General features: G+C 39.2%; 1 protein-coding gene across 2 annotated transcripts in view; it reads right to left on the reverse strand.

Moving 5' to 3' along the window:
• dnajb6b (DnaJ heat shock protein family (Hsp40) member B6b) overlaps positions 1-16944 on the reverse strand; it is a 138617-nt gene that overhangs the window by 92690 nt on the left and 28983 nt on the right. For both annotated transcript variants that reach the window (XM_060915625.1, XM_060915626.1), the window contains exons 2-3: positions 13876-13974; positions 2488-2597 (exon numbers count right to left, since the gene is read on the reverse strand). In XM_060915625.1, coding sequence (XP_060771608.1) covers positions 2488-2597; positions 13876-13940 — 175 coding nt within the window. In that variant the 5' untranslated portion in view covers positions 13941-13974. The remainder of the gene's footprint in view (positions 1-2487; positions 2598-13875; positions 13975-16944) is intronic.

Here is a 16944-nt window from a genome sequence, read left to right on the forward strand (position 1 = left end):
AAACGTATCGACAGATCCATCTCGGCAGCCAGCCAGCAAGACGGATAATTGGTCCCACAAGGAAAATTGCATTAGCCAAAAAAACGACCTAAAAACATCATGAGTGAAAGAATAGAGTTCGCGAAAGTGCCTGAACTTTTGGTGCATCAATAACAAATACATTTAACTGCATTCTTGTGTGAGCACAGAGCATTTCACTTGGGGAAACGGACTCGATACTGGAGCACCAGCCACAAGATTTTTAACATGAATTGGGGAGAAGGGGGCGGGGCTACGCAAGTGTCAATCATTCCAGATTCGTATTTTGCTTGGTTGATTGGGAGATTTGTGGTATTTTTAAGTGCTAACTCATAGCAGTGTGCTCCAACAATAAAATTCAAAAGTTTCTACGCAAAATGTGTAAATATTGGCAGGTCTGCTGTTGTAATAGACTGTTCTAGGTAGGGGTGAGTATCGGTGATGAAGCTCTGATATGATACGCATCGCGATACATGGTTCATGATACACAATACCATCAGTTCACTCTTAACACTACTTAAATAGCCAACTTAAAGGTGCATTACCGCCTTTTAAGAAACTGCACGTGACCCCTCTGTAGCCTTTTAGCCAATGCTCGTAGTAGTAGCCAATCAGAGCACGTGATTGCTCATATCCCATGAACGTGGATAGAATAATTCATAATATTTGGTTAACTTCTGCCAGTTGCAGACGATGATCTAAATGTTTTCACATGTGTTGTATTACCATAAGGCATTTGAACATGGCAGTGTTTGCATACTATTTTCTATTTGTCCACTGAAAACGCAAAATCATTCCACACCTTGCTTTCCAGTGAAGCTGGGGGTTTTATTAGACCTAGATCTGACATCTTATTCTTGCTCGTTAGCCGTCATATCTTCATAATCTTGTATCCTGTGTTGCAGTTCCTGCCTTTAGATATAGTAGGTGCACACTGTTCGGTTAAGAAAGTAATAAATTTTAATATTTTAAAACATGTTGCTGTATCTTTTGATAGATTTTCTTAAAATCCCATTTTCTGTACCTCTTGATAATGCATGTAAAGATATTACTTTGGATAACGTTTTGCGACGTGCCATAAAGCTTAAATGGTAAGTGTCGTAAAAATAATCATGACTTTAGTACTTGGAGTTTAAACTATGGGTTGATCCATAGTTAGGATTAGATAGATTAGATAAAACTTTAATCAATAAAGTTTTATCTAATCTAATCCATACACCCTACCAGTTGGTGGCATTAATGTGCCAATTTGCTGTTTGCCACCTGCCAAAAAAACTGAAGAAGAATCATGCCATTTCCACTACGGAAGTTATTTTTATTTACAGTAGTGCTTGAAAGTTTGTGAACCCTTTAGAATTTTCTATATTTCTGCATAAAATATGACCTAAAACATCATCAGATTTTCACACAAGTCCGAAAAGTAGATAAAGAGAACCCAGTTAAACAAATGAGACAAAAATATAATACTTGGTCATTTATTTATTTATTGAGGAAAATGATCCAATATTACATATCTGTGAGGGGCAAAATTATGTCAACCTCTTGGATTAGCAGTTAATTTGAAGGTGAAATTAGAGTCAGGTGTTTTCAATCAATGGGATGACGATCAGGTGCGAGTGGGAGCCCTGTTTTATTTAAAGAACAGGGATCTATCAAAGTCTGAGCTTCACAACACATGTTTGTGGAAGTGTATCATGGCACAAACAAAGGAGATTTCTGAGGACCTCAGAAAAAGCATTGTTGATGCTCATCAGGCTGGAAAAGATTACAAAACCATCTCTAAAGAGTTTGGACTCCACCAATCCACAGTCAGACAGATTGTGTACAAATGGAGGAAATTCAAGACCACTGTTACCCTCCCCAGGAGTGGTCAACCAACAAAGATCGCAATGTTCTTTTTGGAGAGCAGTGGTTTTCTCCTTGCAACTCTGCCATGCATACCATTGTTGTTCAGTGTTCTCCTGATGGTGGACTCATGAACATTAGCCAAATGTGAGAGAGGCCTTCAGTTGCTTAGAAGTTACCCTGGGGTCCTTTGTGACCTCGCCAACTATTACACGCCTTGCTCTGCTCATCTGCAGTTTGCTAAAGATCACGTAGACAAGCCAGAAGGCTATTGGAAAAATGTTTTTGGACGGATGAGACCAAAATAGAACTTTTTGGTTTAAATGAGAAGTGTTATGTTTGGAGAAAGGAAAACACTGCATTCCAGCATAAGAACCTTATCCCATCTGTGAAACATGGTGGTGGTATTTTAAGATTGTTGGATCAAATGATCAGCGATTGTATTAAGTTAGATATATTTTTCTCAGGGGTCATGCACGTAAAATTTTAAACCTTTTTACGCGAATATAAAACTAACATATGAAATATTTGTTTGATGTATCGATAACAGTTCATGCAATACAATCTCTGATACTATTAACGTATCGATAACAAGCAGGTAATGTAATAGAAGCTGATATTTACCATCTGACAGAACTTCATAAGCTTCAGAGATCTCCTTAAATCTCCTCTCAGCCTCTTCTTTGTTGTCTGGATTTTTATCTGGATGCCATTTTAAGGCTAGTTTTCTGTATCTGTGAGAGAGAGAGAGAGAGAGAGAGAGAGAGAGAGAGAGAGACCCACACACAGCATTACCTATACAATTACTTGGAGATCATCTCCAATTAAGGTACCAGAGAAATCTGTGTAAAAATTTGCAAGTGTTTGAAAGCTAACTTTAGACACAAAAGCAACAATACAATTTATCTTAAATGCCTCGGCTTTAACGAGCCATCAGGTGTCAAGGTGGACTCTGTGCCGCTGTGTGTATGACCAGAAACAGCAGAGTCAGCAACGCTAATCCAACGCCACAGTAAAGAATACACTCCATAATAATGGGGGATTTACTTATAGACCCAAAAGAAAACACCAAAACACAAAAGCAGCGAGTTGACCACTCTGTTTGGGATGGATGAGGCTGTGTTTGGAAACCACAAAAGTTCTCCACCACACAGCACTTTCAACAGTTTTGACTGCAAAATGGCTAACGCGGCAGCGTGAAGAACCGTTTCAGTAAAAAGCTATTTTAAATCAAATGCGTTAGGAACAGACAATAAGCTCACCATCCAAGTGGTTAAAACTAACAACAGTCTCTTACACAATTGAAAAATATGAATGCTGTAAATTAGCGAGGTAATAACTGGGATGACTGCCTCAGCTAGCTAGGACGTAGCGGTTAAAAACAATGACGACAGAAATGTGACAAAGCCATCTAAAACATCAACATTTACCTCATACGTTGGGAATTTTTGAATAAAACACTAATAACTAGACAGAACTCGACGCCAACGGCGTCGATAGGGATGCCTCCGCCTGGTAGACTACACGCCTTATTAAGTTGTGATTTGGGGATGGACATTTGACCTCACAGTAATCTTGACCTGTGACCTTTTAACCTCAAAATCTAATCAGTTCATGTTTGTCCCCAAATGCACAAACGGTAAAAATTTGGTGAAATTCCTTTCAGATACCTTGGAGATATCGCGTTCACAAGGTTTCGGGACGGACGGACGCACAACCCGAAAACATAATGCCTCCTGCACCTTAAGGTGGCGGAGGCATAAAAAGAAACATTCTATTGCCTTATACCGCAAGACTAAAACAAAATAAAACTGTCAAAACTCACCTTTTCAGTGATAACGTCCGAACAGATCACTCACGTAACAGAAAGACCGCAAATGGAAGCACGATCAACTTCTAACTGTTGGAGTGGAAAGTTCCATTCTACACATGCAAATTGTTAATGTGTGTCCTTCCCCACACACAAATAACACGCTACGGTAAAAAATAGACCACGACTCATTTTATAGCTCAGAAATTCATACAAGACCAGCTACCATCGTAACATATTCTGTAAGAAACATATTCTATACCTAACGTTCAGCTTTCATTTTAAAAAACAAAATCACAGATTTATAACAATTTTTATATGGCGTAGTGATTTTAAGTTCCTACTTTTGGTGAGGTAGTGACCTCGACCCTGAGGCTTTCCGTTTAGATCAAAACACACGATCGTATTGGTTTTGGGTTTGCGGAAAATGGAGTTACAACGGTCATGAAATATTTTGCATGATGTTTTATTCCGGTTATGATTATTCTGTGAGCGCACCAATCCTTAGGTGTATTAAGTTACAACTTAAAATACAATCAGTGATAACTGTAGACTTTTCAGTGGACTACAACCTTAAGGGAACACGATGTAGTCAACCGTTTATCATGTCCCAGATCAAGCCGCCATTTTTCCACAAATTTGCAGAATTTTTGCCAAATTCTGAATAGAGTATTTACATCAAAGATTTAGTTTTATCTGTATTATTTCTTTCATCATTTTATTTCAAATTAAAGCCAACATCAGAATTCAAAACCGTATAGTTTATTGACTGAGTATATTTAGTGGGGTACCCACACAGTACCCAGTTTCTGAGACAGACCCATAGACACAATGATGATGAAAATAAGACAAATCCATCAGAAACGTTAACATTTGCCTCAGATATGTTGGTAACTTGCTAATAAAAACCCTACAATGTCTTTAAACAGCACCTATTACTGTTTTATTAGTGATTTACCAACATATCTGAGGTAAATGCTGACATTCCTGACAGACTTGTCTTTTCTTCATCATAGTGTCTTCATATTGTCTAACAGCATCGATTAAAGACACTGATAATGAAAATAAGAAATCAGTCAAGAACCTCAAGAATTACCTCAAGTATATTGGTAACTCACTAATAAAACACTAAGACAACGTAAAGACATTATGATGACGAAAATAAGACAAGTCTGTCAGAAACCTCAATATTTACCTCAGACATGTTGGTAAATCACTAATAAAACACTAACAGATGCTGTTGAAGACAACATAAAGTCACTAGGATAATGAAAATAAGACGAATCAGTCAGGAACGTCAACATTTACCTCAGATATGCTGGTAATTTTCAAGTAAAATGCTAATAAAAAGCTGTAAGACAACCTATTAGGCAGTATAATAATGAAAACAAGAACATTTACCTCAGATATGTTGGTAAATCACAAATAAAACATGAATTGATGCTGTTAAAGACGATGTAAAGAGACAATGATGATGAAAATAAGACAAGTCAGTCAGGAACCTCAACAATTACCTCAGTTATGTTGGTAAATCGCGAATAAAACACTAAGACAACGTAACGACACTATGATGAAAATAAGACAAGTCTGTCAGAAACCTCAATATTTACCTCAGACATGTTGGTAAATCACTAATAAAACACTAATGGATGCTGTTGAAGACAACGTAAAGTCACTAGGATAATGAAAAGACAAATCAGTCAGAAACCTCAATATTTACCTCAGACATGTTGGCAAATTGCGAATAAAACACTAATAGATGCTGTTGAAGACAACGTAAAGACACTAGGATAATGAAAATAAGACAAGTCTGTCAGAAACCTCAATATTTACCTCAGACATGCTGGTAAATCACTAATAAAAACACTAATAGATGCTGTTGAAGACAACGTAAAGACACTAGGATAATGAAAATAAGACAAATCAGTCAGAAACCTCAATATTTACCTCAGACATTGGCAAATCGCGAATAAAACACTAATAGATGCTGCTGAAGACAACGTAAAGACACTGATAATGAAAATAAGACGAATCAGTCAGGAATGTCAACATTTACCTCAGATATGCTGGTAATTTTCAAATAAAATGCGAATAAAAGGCTGTAAGACAACCTATTAGGCAGTATAATAATGAAAATAAGAACATTTACCTCAGATACATTGGTAAATCACAAATAAAACATGAATTGATGCTGTTAAAGACGATGTAAAGAGACAATGATGATGAAAATAAGACAAGTCAGTCAGGAACCTCAACAATTACCTCAGTTATGTTGGTAAATCACGAATAAAACACTAAGACAACATAACGACACTGATGAAAATAAGACAAGTCTGTCAGAAACCTCAATATTTACCTCAGACATGTTGGTAAATCACTAATAGATGCTGTTGAAGCAGGGCTCTCAAGTCTCATGCATTGCGCGTGACAGTCACGCTTTTCGGTCTTTTGTCACGCACATTGTATTTCTCACGCTGAAAAAAAAAAAATTCTCTGACGCTCCGCTATCGCTATGGAAACGGCAGGAAACAAGTGCGTCTCCCATGAGTCGAGCCTGCCACTTACCAGTCAATCAAATAAAGGAAAAGGGCGGGGCTACACAATAGCCAATCAGAAGCACTATTGTATCTGGGTCGATAATGCAACAACCAATGAAAAAAGCATCGTTATCCCGGGAATTGTTCACGTGATTCTGCTCCAACCATCTTCTGAAAGTTTTGTTCAGTGGACACCATGAGGATGAGCTCCGAGCATCACAGAGACCAGAGGAAGTCATATCCTGTTTTAATGTTACAACAAATTCACAACCTGTTTGACACAAGAAATGACAGCTTGCCTGCTGTTAGAGAATGTTGCCCGGATAATTAGCATGGAGCTGCGTGTGGGCGCGATGCGAGTGCATCGGTAGAGCAGCCAGGAATAGATGCAGTTTGGGGATGAAATCGAGATGCATCGGTTTTAATACATCTGTGCTTCGATAAAATCCGATCCATGTAATAGTTAGATGTTGTCTGCCTTTATTTAGAAATTTGAAACACACAATTATTTAATATCTTGGCCCACTCCTCGTGCGATACCTTCCGGTACAGCGCAGATGCTGATCAGTAGCCAGTGGATGGATGGGGGGGTTTACAGGTTTTACAGAGGTGAGCTGTATTGTAAGTGTTTAAATTAAATGATCCCCTGGCGAACAGCTCCACTTGTTCACAGGCAATAACAGACGCTGGTCAGTGACACTAACGTGTGTTTAAAGCAGCATGTGAATACCAGCAAGAGTGAAGATTTTTTTTTTTATTTGTCAGTTATGAAAGACCCGTTTGTGAAAGATTAAGTTTGTATTGTTCCAGCAGGCAGCACTGGCCTTTCTGGTCAGAGCTGTGGAGTATGCCATGGATAAACTCCCGTTGGAAGATGCTCTCCTGAAGCATGCGAGATATATTGATGTGCAGCTGAGAGCTGAGTGTGGGGTTGAAGATGCCCTCTACTTTCTAGACTATGGAATCAATTTTGTGCCAAAATGTTCATACAATACTTCTGAAATATCAAACAAAAACGACAAATCAAAAAAAAAAGTCAATTTTTTTTTTTAGACTGGCAAACAAATTATTCGTGTAATCGTGCAAAATATCAGTCTATTACTCTTCAGAAACCTTTTATTTTTGTTCCGCGTCCTTCTCAGTTTTGTTTGACGTAATTTATTTTGGTTGCGATTCCAGCTTTCTCGTTTGCGCTCCCTGACTTTTTGCTTGCAGTTTTGGCACAAACTTCACGTGTGGGTGGGCTGTCCAGGAATGCATTCCCATTGGCTAACTTGTGTTTGACTGACAGCTACGCTCAGCCATTCCCTACTCGGATTCTGGCGGAGTGTTTGACGAGTGACCGATCCATTGACGGTAAACAAGGATTGAGTGGACTTCAGTGGCGACTATGATATTACACTCGTCAAACAGTCCGCCAGAATCCGAGTAGGAAATGGCTGCAACAGCTTCCGGGGGAATCTCTGAGCGTAGCTGTCAATCAAACACAAGTTACCCAATGGGAATGCATTCCTGGACAGCCCGCCCACACATGAAGTTTGTGCCAAAACTGCAAGCAAAAAGTCAGGGAGCGCAAACGAGAAAGCTGGAATCGCAACCAAAATAAATTACGTCAAACAAAACTGAGAAAGACGCGGAACACAAATAAAAGGTTTCTGAAGAGTAATAGACTGATATTTTGCACGATTACACGAATAATTTGTTTGCCAGTCTAAAAAAATTGACTTTTTTGTATTTTGATTTGTCGTTTTTGTTTGATATTTCAAAAGTATTGTATGAACATTTTGGCACAAAATTGATTCCATACTAGACTGGCAAGGTTTTTCACATAATGACTACATATTTTTAAGTTTAATGGTCATGATCACAAAACAAATCTGTCTCTCACTGCATTCTAATCAGTCTTGTGTACACATTGCAGGCCTAGACATTAAGCATTTACCACTGGTGGCCCATTGGGCCAGTGCAATTGAAAAGTTACTGGCCCAAATGGAAAATGTGGTGGCCCGAATGCGTGCGGTACCCGAACCACAGCTGCTACAGGCAAAGAGGGGGGTCTGGGGGCCCTCCCCTCAAAAATTTTGATTTTTCAATTCATATTCATGCATTCTGGTGCATTTTAAGGTGAAATTAATGAAAATAAGATTATTCATATTTTGCTAACATTATATCTTGTTCACATTGATATTTTATTGTTTGCATTTCTTGTTCTATCAATTTCTTAGTTCCATTTAAAAATTTCCTTTGTTCTTGTTCTCTGTTCGTTTAACACATGCTGTTGATTACTGTTTTACATTAACAATTGTTTGTACAAGTTTTAGAATAAGCTAAGTTTTGCCTCACCATGCAACTTACTTGTTTATAGAATAAGCTTTGCCTGTAACCCACCCTGTGTGATGTAGACATATTTTCCTTTTTTGTCATGGTTTCAACTTTGGCTCATATATTCTCAACATTGTAGATATTGAATTCTCACCACTGTAGATATTCTAATAGAAATAGAAGTACAATGAGCTTTTTAAATACACCTTTATATAATAGCCACAAGACACACACAGGCCAGTCCCAAGTCTGGATGAAAGGTGAGGGTGGCATACTAACCCTTATCATGCTGGATTTAAATGGACATTTTCATTGCCCATGAAGAAGGTTTATTTCTTAATTAATAAAATATCATGAGAATCACTGACAAGCCATACATTTCCTGAAAGGGTGGACTTTGGGGAATAATCTAGTGAGATTTTTGCAAAGCCTTACCTGCTCGGGGGCAGCGCTCGAAACTAACGGTGTCCCGACGTCCCGGGGACCATAAAAAATGTCATCGGGACACAAAATTATCATATCTGGGACAATCCCGGGACAATGGGAAAAAATAGATCTAGAAAAAATGTTCTACATTAATATTATTTACAAAGCCGTAACACGTACGTAGACATTCACCTAATTTGTCAATTTTAATTTTAAAACGTTAACAGCGAAAAATACATAGTAGCTACACTTTCGATGCACCTGCATCCGTAGGCTACAGAGCAGCGCATTCTGTTCTAGAATCTTCGGCTGGAGTCCGCATTATATGGACTTGGAATGGAATTGCTACCGCACACGCTGCGCCGACTCTTCCCAGAACAAAAATGCTGAAGTGGTTGAAGCGGACCGACCGCGGGGAAGAAACTGAAAGCCCAGACATAACGTCTCCGGGACCTTCAGGATCCAAAGTGTCATCGCCTGGTCTGCAGGCAACGCTAGCAACTGAATGAACTTAATGAACACTGTTAGACACGTTATAAAACACAACAGGAATGATGCGGATGATATTGACGGAAGATACCGTTCAACAGAATAAGTGAGTTTTCTTGGTGTCTTTCTAGTTCAGAAAGTTTAGTCAGTCAGCAGCACAACTAGGCTAGGACCTGGCACTATGCTGATGTTGCTAACATTTGCACCCACGTTTCGGCAGCGAAAGTTCATCAAATGGATAACGGAAAGTTCATAAAAATGGATAACGGTAATGGTGAAAATTATAAGTTGGCCTTATAAGTGCCAACAGATATTCAAGGTATAAGTAGATGAAATGAACATAAAAGGGGTCTTATTTTCAACTAAAGTGTACTGCAGATGTAGGGAGTTGAAACATTTTCTGAATGAGCTAGTTGGCCCCTTTAAATAAACGGGTATCTATTCATACAGTGAGATCGCCAAAGTTTAATAAACTGAAAATGCAATAACTGTAATTTTGAAGTAGATGATGTATAGGACATGTGTCGCTTGTGTCTTGTGACTTATTGTAAAAATGATATAAAGGGTTCAAAATCGCATAGTTACAAATATAATAGTAACTTCATATGATAATATTAACCACTGGTTATTTCAGAGAGGAAAAAAATGGGGACACTATTGCTTCCATTCAGGACAATACAACACAGAATTCGGGACCACTGGGGGACACACAGAAAAAAAGTTAATTTCGAGCCCTGCTCGGGGGTGATTTATAACCCTAACTAACAGGTATGCTCAGGTGAGCCAAAAAGGGGTGAAATGTGTTTTTTTAATAAGATATAAACACCACATTTTCAGGATATATGTCCTTGGGGGAACTAGTAGTAAATTTTTGCAAATTCAGCTCATTTGCATAAACCGTTGCCATGGCAACAGCAGATACCCTAGCAACTGGGGGTATACTGGGTTTAGCATGGTCTGGTTGTACCAGAGAGGGTCAGAATCGCTATTTTTGTTGTAATGAACTAATGTAGACCTAGTTTGGCTATTTTGATAGATTTCTTCATCTTTGGATATTTGAATAATATAATACATGGGATCAGATCTAATTTACCACATTATTTTATCTGTTCTTCTATTTCAGTCATAGCAACCAACATTTAAACTTCATTCTTTAATCACTAAAAGTTGATACACGTGTAGCCATATTTCTTGGCAGTGTATCCTGAAATTTTGATATTAATATACAAAGTCTGAACGATTTTACACCATCTGAAGCTAAAGCGCGTGCGTTGAAATGCTGTTTTACGATTTGGCGAGTTGTAAACCGAGCGTGACGTCACGCGCTCTGATTGGCTGCCGAGTTCAAAATGAAGCCGTTCGTTAACACCCGATAGTTAATTTATGCACGATCGTATTTAAACTGTTTACCTGGCCTTGGCCAGGTTGGGGAGCGTGGAGTTTGAACATATTTCTATTTGAATTTCACCGTGGGCGGCACGGTGGTGTAGTGGTTAGCGCTGTCGCCTCACAGCAAGAAGGTCCTGGGTTCGAGCCCCAGGGCCGGCGAGGGCCTTTCTGTGCAGAGTTTGCATGTTCTCCCCGTGTCCGCGTGGGTTTCCTCCAGGTGCTCCGGTTTCCCCCACAGTCCAAAGACATGCAGGTTAGGTTAACTGGTGACTCTAAATTGAGCGTAGGTGTGAATGTGAGTGTGAATGGTTGTCTGTGTCTATGTGTCAGCCCTGTGATGACCTGGCGACTTGTCCAGGGTGTACCCCGCCTTTCGCCCGTAGTCAGCTGGGATAGGCTCCAGCTTGCCTGCGACCCTGTAGAAGGATAAAGCGGCTAGAGATAATGAGATGAGATTTCACCGTTCTGATGGTCTCCTTGCCGCAACCGTCTTCGTCTACAAGATGCTATTTTCCCGCCAAAATGATGCTTCCGAACAGCGCCGAAGATGCACAAAGACGACACACTCCTGCCGCGGAGCGGAGCGTGACAAAAACAAAGATGGCGGACCTCGTACCGAAAAGGTGCATTTTACGAGCAATTTTTTCACAATTCTGGGTAAAATATGAGTAATAAAATTTGTTAATTTGTATTGAAAACATACTGGCCCGCCCGGGCCACTGTTTGGCCAAATTTAGTGGCCCGAACTGGCCTGAAAGACGTAAAAAACACTGCCGGGCCATCAGGCAAGTGCTAATGTCGAGCCCTGCATTGTGCTCTTTTTAAGATACCAGGAACTCCTTCCTTTTCATGACCCAAAGGAACAGGACCAAATAAGTGAAGAGTTTATGGAGTACCAACTGATGGACATTGCCATGCCCCAGGACCCAACATCCTTTGACGTTGAGGAGTTTTGGGGAAGAATGTCCTCAAAAAAGAACAAAGTAAGAAATTTTTTGCACACAACATGACTTGCTCATTATTAAGATCAAAGGAAAACATTTAAGTAATAGAGGCCCTTGGTTCCTTTTTCAAAGGTTGGCTTGAACCAATTTGGGAGGCTATCAAAGATCGCAACCTTGGTTTTGGTGCTTCCTCATTCAAATACTGATGCCAAGAGGGTATTTTCAATGGTCGGTCTGAACAAAACCTCAACCCAAAACAGCTTGTCTCTGGACGGGACATTGGCCTTCTTCATGACCCTGAAAATGGCTGGCCTTGAGCCGAACTGTTTTAAGTGGGAGCCAACAACACAAATGATGAAGGACTCCAAAAAGGCAACAAACACAATAAACAACACCAGTCATAATCTCTCTCTCTCTTTCTCCCTCTCTCTGCTCTCTCTCACACACACACGTACACATATGCAATACATGGAAACTGAATAAAGACTTTGCATTTGGTTGAATTGTCAGTGCCATGTGTCATCCTTTCTTCTGCAAGTCTGAGCAGTTATTAATAACAATAACGATAAAATAATTAATAATAATAATAATAATAATAATTATTATTATTATTATTATTATTATTATTATGTGTTAACAACAACACTAATAATAATAATATTAATTCCTGCGACCCGTTCAACTGCCCCCCCAACAGTGGGGGGGGGATGCCACTCTTGTCTGCATTCAAAACTTGAGAGCCCTGGTTGAAGACGACGTTAAGACACTATGATAATGAAAATAAGACAAATCAGTCAGAAACCTCAATATTTACCTCAGACATGTTGGTAAATCACTAATAAAACCCTAACAGATGCTGCTGAAGACACTATAATAATGAAAATAAGATGAAACAGCCAGGAACCTCAACATTTACCTCAGACATGTTGGCAAATCACTAATAGATGCTGTTGAATACAAGGTGATAATGAAAATAAGACAAATCAGTCAGAAACCTCAATATTTACCTCAGACATGTTGGCAAATCACTAATAAAACACTAATAGATGCTGCTGAAGACAATGTAGACACACTAGGATAATGAAAATAAGACAAATCACTCAGAAACCTCAATATTTACCTCAGACATGTTGGTAAATCACTAATAAAACACTAATAGATGCTGCTGAAGACAATGTAAAGACACTAGGATAATGAAAATAAGACAAATCAGTCAGAAACCTCTATTTACCTCAGACATGTTGGCAAATCACTAATAAAACACTAATATATGCTGTTGAAGACAACGTAAAGACACTATGATAATTAAAATAAGATGAAACAGCCAGGAACCTCAACATTTACCTCAGACATGCTGGTAAATCACTAATAAAACACTAATAGATGCTGTTGAATACAATGTGATAATGAAAATAAGACAAATCAGTCAGAAACCTCAATATTTACCTCAGACATGTTGGCAAATCACTAAAGAACACTATTTACAAAACGGATAGACAATGCAATGATATTAGCAACACAATTTGACAAATGTTATTTACCAAAAAAAAAAAAAATTGGTAAATTGCTCATGAAACACCATCAAAAAGCTATTAAAAGCAAAGTAACTGCAAGGACAATGGGAATGAGGCAAAACCATCAGGAACATAATTCACCTCAGACGTGTTAGTAAACTGATAATAAAACACTCCTAATGACTATACTGCAATGACACTTAGCATCAACTGCTCGCCAAGATCAACACCAAACAAAGATGAGATTCTTCTGGCACAAGCTGTAATTATGCAAAAGATTGAGGACAGTTTTATTTCTATTCCCCCCTGTGCAGAATCAGCTCTACTGCAAAACCTTCACAGTGAAAAAGCCTAACTCCAGACTACTCTGTAGTGTGGGTTCATGCTTCCTCCTTGATGCCTCTATCGCAAACTATAAAAACCAAGAATGGAAAACGGTTTATAACGGTCGCGTAGTGTTCTGTGGTCAAGTGGAAATGTTTCTGTCGGGCATCCGGAGTTATAATTAGTCCAACGGATCCACTCTAACGTCCATAGTGTGTAAAAATATCAGACGTGTGAGGGGAAAAAAAATTACTCACGCTTTCTTTATGTCATCCGGAGAGGCGTCTTTGCGTATGCCTAGGATCTGATAATACTCCATCATGGAGCTTCTGCTCAAGGTTTAACTCCGAGTAGATCTGGGCAAGAGAGAGTGTGTACATGGAGAGAGAGAGAGAGAGAGAGAGAGAGAGAGAGAGAGAGAGAGAGAGAGAATGAAGTGCACTTCTTTTACAGAAAGATAAAATATTCGAGTGTTTTATTCCTCTTTATACCACAGTGACTAAAGATGGTCTTTATCCCTTTATAGTTACATGGATATTGTTTAATAAAATAAATTAGATAGATAAATAGATAGAATAAAAATAAAAATGCACCTTCTGTTCAAGAAACCACAACTTCTCTGTCCTGAAAACACCAAAAAAGTTACAGTTTTAGCTCTGTCTGTTACAAAGCACTGACACTGGAGACTCCTTCCATCGAGGTTCATTTTTAACATTTCCCGACAGAAAAAGTTCACCGTATCAATTTTTAAAAAAAATTTGTTTATATGGAGCATCTGCTGTACAAGTCCTGGCGTCTGAGAAACGATAAAACTGACGCGGAAAACTGACGGAAATTACGGAATTTTTATAGTGAAACGGATTTTTGACTGCCAAACGGAATTTTTGGAAAAAATGATTTTTTTTTAATACATCTGCGCTTGTATTCATTTTTTCAACATTGCTTGCGTGTCAAAGTGTAACTGCCGCAGAAGGCTTCTGCGTAACTACCACTAACGCCCAAGCAGACATGCCTTTCCGGTCAAGACAGCTAGCATGTTCTCCCCATGTCTGCGTGGGTTTCGTCTAGGTGCTCCGGTTTCCCCCCACAATCCAAAGACATGCAGTTAGGTTGACGTGGGGCAGCCTTGGGCCGAGGTGCCCTTGAGCGAGGTACCGAACCCCTGACTGCTCCCCAGGGGTTCTGATGTGGCTGCCCACTGCTGTGTGTGTGTGTGTGTGTGTTCACTGCTTCAGATGGGTTAAATGCAGAGGATGAATTTCACTGTGCTTGAAGTGTGCATGTGACGAATAAAGGTTTCTTTTTTTTCCTTTTGTGGTATACTAAAAAATATATATATGTGTGGCGGCACGGTGGTGTAGTGGTTAGCGCTGTCGCCTCACAGCAAGAAGGTCCGGGTTCGAGCCCCGTGGCCGGCGAGGGCCTTTCTGTGCGGAGTTTGCATGTTCTCCCCGTGTCCGCGTGGGTTTCCTCCGGGTGCTCCGGTTTCCCCCACAGTCCAAAGACATGCAAGTTAGGTTAACTGGTGACTCTAAATTGAGCGTAGGTGTGAATGTGAGTGTGAATGGTTGTCTGTGTCAGCCCTGTGATGACCTGGCGACTTGTCCAGGGTGTACCCCGCCTTTCGCCCGTAGTCAGCTGGGATAGGCTCCAGCTTGCCTGCGACCCTGTAGAAGGATAAAGCGGCTAAAGATGATGAGATGAGATATACATGTTATTTACCAGCTGGGAGGTCCGTATCGTGAAATACCGTGACCGAGGTCTTGAAAGTACCGACCGAGGCCCTCTGGGCTGAGGTCAGTACTCAAGGCCGAGGTCATGGTATTTCACCATACGGACCGACCTTAAGCTGGTAAATAACATGTTTATTTTTTTCTTTACCAAATTCTAACAGAAAACGAGAGCGCCCGAAAGGGAAAACCGAGCCAAGCCGCCATTTTGAATCCTCATTCATGGCTGTAATGCAAATGGCTTCCTCCTCGGTATACAAGTGCACTTCCATGGCAGGAAAAAAAAAAAAAAAAAAAAACTACATTCTGCCACCTATGTAGTGCCCTATTTATACAAATAGGAGTCATTCAGGATTCAGCCATGTTTTTGTTCGGTGTTAGCAAATTACAGGTTTTAGCTTTCTCCTGAAATGTTTTTTCTTTTATTTCTTCTTCTTCCTCAGGGTAGTAAAACTCGCTTTCGCTGTGAAGACTGTCGTTATCGCTATCCATGCTGTAAAATTAATGCTATTCTCCTGAGAAATGCTGGCAAAAGTTTATAAGATTTTTGATAATCTTATAAATAAATATTTACAAAAAAGATAAACTTTGACAAAAAAAAAAATTCTAGTATGTTGTTGTGAACAAGCGAGTCACCAGAGGTCCGTACCGTAGATACGGACCCGTTCGCCAGCCAATCAGAGTGCAGGATTTGGACCGCGAAAAAAATAGAGTAATATTTTTAAACAGTCAGTTATGAGTATTGTCATTACAGGCTCAGTAAGTATTACTGAATATTAATTCATCAGTACAACATTATATTGAGATATTATATATGCCATTATATTGCATATATTATATATGAGATGGGTTTTTAGTCAACTGTGATCCTAGTTTCTTGATTTATCTGTTATCAGTATGTCAAGTATTTTGAGTTGTCTCAATCTGTGATCCCACTTTATTTTTTTAATTAATGCAATTTATCAGCCTACTGTCAGTGTAATTGTTTTATTATATTTTTTAATGAATTACTTCATCATGCAAAGGACCATTTGTGTCTAGAGATGCAATACTTTGAAACCCAAGTAAAATTATGCCAGCCAGAATTACTAAACTGGAGCCAAACAGAACAATTTTGAACTGAAATTGTGAAACGGAATTTTTCATTGTCCGAAACGGAAAAAGCCAGATTTTGAAATGGAAAATCATTGGCTCTAGATTAATGCTGCGTACCTAAACTCACATTCAGGTTCAGGTCCAGACTTACAAGTCCGGACCTGAACCTATTGTAAGCTAAGTAATTATCAATTGAAAATTTGAAATAAACTCAATCAACTCAAATTCAAACTCATCCGTTTTATCGTGTTCCAAGACTTCCAACTTGTGTCTACATTCCTCTACAAAGTACAAATGTAAAAAAACGTTACATACACTTTTTGCCACTTAGTCTACAAATGACTTATGACAGCAACTAGTGAACTACTACAAAGTACAAACATTTACTTCATTTACCAAACTAAAGTAAACAGTCCCTGAGCTGACTGAGCCTAAATCCCTAAAACTTTGCTGAAAGGTAGAGTGTAGAGTAGACTATACGCATTATACTACTATACACAG

Source organism: Neoarius graeffei, chromosome 1, assembly GCF_027579695.1.
Source record: "Neoarius graeffei isolate fNeoGra1 chromosome 1, fNeoGra1.pri, whole genome shotgun sequence".
Classification (NCBI taxonomy): domain Eukaryota; kingdom Metazoa; phylum Chordata; class Actinopteri; order Siluriformes; family Ariidae; genus Neoarius; species Neoarius graeffei.